Source organism: Montipora foliosa, chromosome 3 (genome assembly GCF_036669935.1).
Source record: "Montipora foliosa isolate CH-2021 chromosome 3, ASM3666993v2, whole genome shotgun sequence".
Lineage (NCBI taxonomy): Eukaryota > Metazoa > Cnidaria > Anthozoa > Scleractinia > Acroporidae > Montipora > Montipora foliosa.
Window position 1 is genome coordinate 9,104,930 of NC_090871.1, and position 5,000 is coordinate 9,109,929.

Here is a 5,000-nt window from a genome sequence, read left to right on the forward strand (position 1 = left end):
TTTGACCATAATGTCAGGACATCAATAGAGCCATCACCTCCCTCATCGACAGGTAAAATCCAGTTGAACAGCAGATATCGTAAAGGGTACAAGCCCGTGTATGATGTGGGGAAGGCAGCTGGTGATGCAGGCTGGAAGTTTTCAGGCAAAGGATAGAGCTGTAAATATGTGACTAGAAATTCCACTGAGGTCCTTGAGAACAAGAAAATATGCATGATCATTACGTGCTTGACCTATAACATGCTCCTGCTGAAGCAATCATATGGTTATACAGAGGAATAACAATTTCTATTGGGTTATAGAGATCAAGTTTTTAACCTGCCAGTATGTTAACAAATTTTGGAGCTACATGTGTATACATAACTTTAATAAAATGTAATGCAAGGAAACACTCTCTGTTGTTTTTATGCTTCTTGAAGGTTACAGTAATTTCTTGAATTTAAAAGTAGACAGGTGTCAGCCGTCACCTACTTTGTTGTCTTTGCTACAACCACTCTACTCCACTGTTGGGTAGACGATACTAAAGTTTCATTTTTCATATCCTAGTTTCAAACATGCAGGCATCTACAATGAAACCATGTGGCAACCCTGTTGTTATCAAAAAAACAGGGGTTTTTCTCACACATTACTGTACTTACATGTAGTCTATTTCTGGAACATAACTCATTTGCAAGAAAAAAGTCCCTGGCAATATAATGCTGTTCAGAGAAAATTAATTCTTGAATATTTTCAAAAGTTTGAGCTCATCATTCTCCAATAATTTAATACAACAGTTTCTTTTCCTCACACATTGAATGGGGGCAATCAATCTTCTTTTTGCTTTTAGTAATCTTGAAAACATACATGTACAATTATGTACATGCACTACAACACCATGTAGTGTTTTAAAACAAGTAGATGGCAGCTTCACAAAATGGCTTTTTTAGCCCAAAATGTTGTTGGGACTTTAGAAAAAATGGGTCCCAGGCATCATAGTAAGCTCCAGAGTTTCAAAACGATTAAAATTCTAAAGCAAAATCAAATGCCAATTTGACTGACAAACACCCAGCCTCAAGCTACTGTAACCAGCAAGAAATACCAGATGTGAAAGCAGTAAATGCATCCTTAAAATTATTGTTCAAATTTACGATAACACTTACTGTACAATGTAAGTACACATTGTAAATGCAAAATAGAAGATTATTGTCTGTCTGTACAATACCTTGATGGCATTCCACTAGCAATAATTACACCAAAAACATCTGGTTCAGGGTGAATGGCACTTTCCTGATTATAAAAGAAGGATTTAAGTATAATAACTGAAATGCCTTGACTACAGTTCATTAACTGACAGTGTCCATTAATTTATTTTGGCCATCTGAAATCATTTTTTTCCATAAAAGTTAATGTAAAGATACTTCAAATTTAATGACACAATAGAATAAGGTCTGTCTGTACAAACTACAGTGTACAGTAAGGTGTTTATTGGCAGTCGTTGATCTCCAGTTTTGTGCTAAGTTTGTAACAACACCTTTTCTCTGACAAATGAACATGTATGCATCCAGCTACAGGTACAACACAATCACCCAATCATCAACATAATTATATATGGTACATGTATGTTTAGGGGCCTTACTGTAGTTTGTAAACAACAACATTTTTTTAAGATACATTGTTACAGTACCTCCCTAACATACATGACATGGCAAGAAAAGATTCAGTCTGGCATTTAAATTACATTGCACAAATTATGAATAAACAAAAGAAGGCGACATGAAGCTTTTATTTTGACTCATAATAATTATTAATACCTTCATCAGGGATGTTAGGAGGGAAAAGCCACAGTCAGTAAGGTGCTTTATTCCAATGATTCGCAATGTAGATGTCCAGATTTGCTTTAAAGTCAAGTTGACACAGTCAGCAACAAGACAGTCTAATTCCTGTCTCCGTTTTGCAAAACAGAGCACAAGGGCTTCTAAACAACGCAGTACAGAAAGGATAATTTCATGTCTAAGAACAGATCAAAACAAATAATTTTAAAAATGTGAAACTGCGATCGTATGATTACAGAGCATCCTTTTTTATTAATTTTTATAAAGACGTTTTGAAACTTAATTATTATAAATCAGATGTTGTTGTGTGCAGCAGATCAAAAGCAAATTACATGTAAAATGCATTACAGTTAACTATCTTTTAATTTACATTAACACTTACAGTACTTGACTGTACTGTACAGTACATGAAAAGACATTTGGAGCACTGTATACATTAATTGTAACATAGGAAACTGGATAACAGTTAACCATCAATTTTTCCATTTCCTGTCCAAATTTCGAGCAAGAAACAAAACCTGCAAAGAATTTTTCTCAAAGGTCACGGATATTAGAGCAAGTTACTGAACAAATCACCACTTTGATTTGGGACATGACCAACAAAGGTTCCTGTCTGGTCACGTATTTTACAGCTGCTGTAAGTCCTGTCGAGGAAACTATAATTATAATATCTGGGTGTTGCCATTCCTAGGATATAGATGCTGGTTCTCAACATTAACCCTGCTTTGAGGGTTTCCACCAGGCCCTGGTTGTTCGAAAGCCAATTAGCTTAATCCAGGATTAGCGTACAGCCGTAAGCTTTAAATTTTGTTTCAAGTTTTCAACTTTTTGGTGAAAGTTTCTTTAATTAATTTGCTTATTTTTGTTTTTCAAGATTGACTTCTTCCAATGTAAAGTTTTGCCAAATATCAGCGTTGAACAGCATTTGGGAGTAGAGAAATAAAGTTAACTCCTCGGTTTGAACAACCCAGCCCTGGTTTTCTTGTCTTTGTCACCAAAATCCAGCAGGTGCCTTATTCTTAAACTAGCTAAGAGGGCCACACGCCATCACCACCGTTACCACCACTTTCCTTTCCTTGTTATTCTATTGTTTCCATCTTTGAGCCCAGGGTCTGGTTGTTCGAAAGCCAATTAACTTAATTCAGGATTAGCTTAAACTTTTGTTTCATGTTTTCAACTTTTTGGTGAAAGTTTCTTTCGCTTATTCTTGTTTTTCAAGATTGACTTCTTCTAATGTAAAGTTTTGCTGAATATCGGTGTTGAAAAGCATTTGGGCAAGGTAGCAGGTACTGTCCGTAACAGTAGGTAGGTAACTTTATTTCAACTCGGGTTGATGAGGCTGATTAATTAGGCCCCTAGCAAATACATGCTAATATGCCGAGAAAAGTGAAATGAATAAATAAATAAATAAAAATTGTATAAAACTTTATCCAGAGTAAGTGGGATCGACAATGGCTGATAGTTAGATTTATCATGAGGATCGTCCTTTTTGAAGATGGGCAGATTTCGTTGTCCTTCAAAAAGGTTGAAAAATGCGCACTAAAAATTTGTGCTACAACAACAAGACTATCACGCTCTTTAAGATTAATGGAGTTCCAGCTGATGTTTTTCTTTGAGTACACGAAAGGCTTGATTGTTTGCCAAAATGTCTTGGGGTTGCCTGATGGGCATTTGCGGCAGTGGTGCAAAACTAGTCAGATACAGCCTTACACATCAATGACGATGAAATGGAGCAACAGGAGTAAAGAAATAGCCTCCTTAGTAAATTCTTAATGTGGGATTAGCATTAATCAGCTTTTGAACAACCCGGCCCAGGACAACAATACAAATTATACAATACAATACATGTACATACTTAATTGACCACTCCCCATAGGGGCTTTTCAGGGCCAATCTGAAACAATCAACGAAACAACAGAACACAACAACAACAACAACAACAACTGTTAAGAATCCCAACTGGCCGGAGGCAAACCAGTTGGCTATTTACAAGTGCAGCTGGGAAGTTGAACCAGGGACTACCACGATCAAATTCAGCGAGTGGTCAGAGCGGGTCTTGAACCCGGGATCTCTGGATCTCAAGGCAATTAGCACCCTAACCACTGGGCCACACTGCCTCCAACAACAACTGTTCTGAAGAAATTACATGGAGGCCCGGTATTGTTGACTGCTCTAAATTTACATTATTTTGATCACCATTTGATCAGCACTTGACCAGTAACCAAACCAACACTTAGATGAAACCAATCAACTTTCAACTAAAGAGAATTCTTGGGTACTGATGAAACATGACTGTACAGAAACAGTATTTGAAAGTAACCTTTTCTGCCTTGTCTGTATCTGATGTAATAATACCAAAAAGAAAGGACGAAACTCTGATGTAGGAAGACTTGAGACATGCTTGGAAAACAAACAGGCAAGAATCTGTAACCTGCAATTCAAAACATTGTAAAAACATAATAACTTTGATTTCATGCAATTAAACTAAAGAAATTAATTTACCGGTAAAATGAACTTGATGACTTCCATCAATTTCTTATTGATGAAATTAAAGTGAATTTGACAGGATGAGATGGAATTTGCAGATTATTAAATTTTCTAGAGTGGATTCATAAACACAGCACAGCTCTCAATCTGCTCCTAACCAGGATTTTTTTTCATTTCTTCAAAGAGTTTTATTTTAACCTACAGTACTAATCACCTTTCCACTCCTTTTCATATTGCAAGATCCATGTATCATGTCAGAACATTGGGCACATTTTTCAGCAGTTAAAACAGTAATATAATTATTGCTGCTTAACAATATGAGCGCAACATTATTATAGTTATGTTGTTTCACATAATTATAACATGTACTGTAGCTGTTTGGTGATACAGTGTAGTAGAGCCTGAATCCCTCTCATTTAGAAATTTATAATTGAAAGTTTCTTGAAAGCATGGAATTGGTTTGAACCGTGATGAACTGAAAAGCATGCATCGTTCAGATTAATATTTTAGTAACTGTGTGTACATGTACATGTAGGTAGATAGCTAGAGTTAACACTGGGTTACTAGAACAGCTTTTGTCAATTACATGTACACTACTACATTGTACTGTAACCTAATGAATCACAACAAAGCACCAGGAACTGACTTAGCAGTAATTCATGAACAGACTGGTAGCACAAGAGCTTTTCCAGACTTAATTTA

General features: G+C 36.1%; 1 protein-coding gene across 1 annotated transcript in view; it reads right to left on the minus strand.

Annotated features, from left to right (window-relative positions):
- LOC137996668 (serine-protein kinase ATM-like) overlaps positions 1-5,000 on the minus strand; it is a 194,784-nt gene that overhangs the window by 177,176 nt on the left and 12,608 nt on the right. The window contains exons 12-15 of the mRNA XM_068842189.1: positions 4,132-4,242; positions 1,791-1,989; positions 1,202-1,266; positions 1-192 (exon numbers count right to left, since the gene is read on the minus strand). The exon at positions 1-192 is cut by the window's left edge and continues 12 nt beyond it. Of these exons, the coding sequence (XP_068698290.1) occupies positions 1-192; positions 1,202-1,266; positions 1,791-1,989; positions 4,132-4,242 (567 nt within the window). The remainder of the gene's footprint in view (positions 193-1,201; positions 1,267-1,790; positions 1,990-4,131; positions 4,243-5,000) is intronic.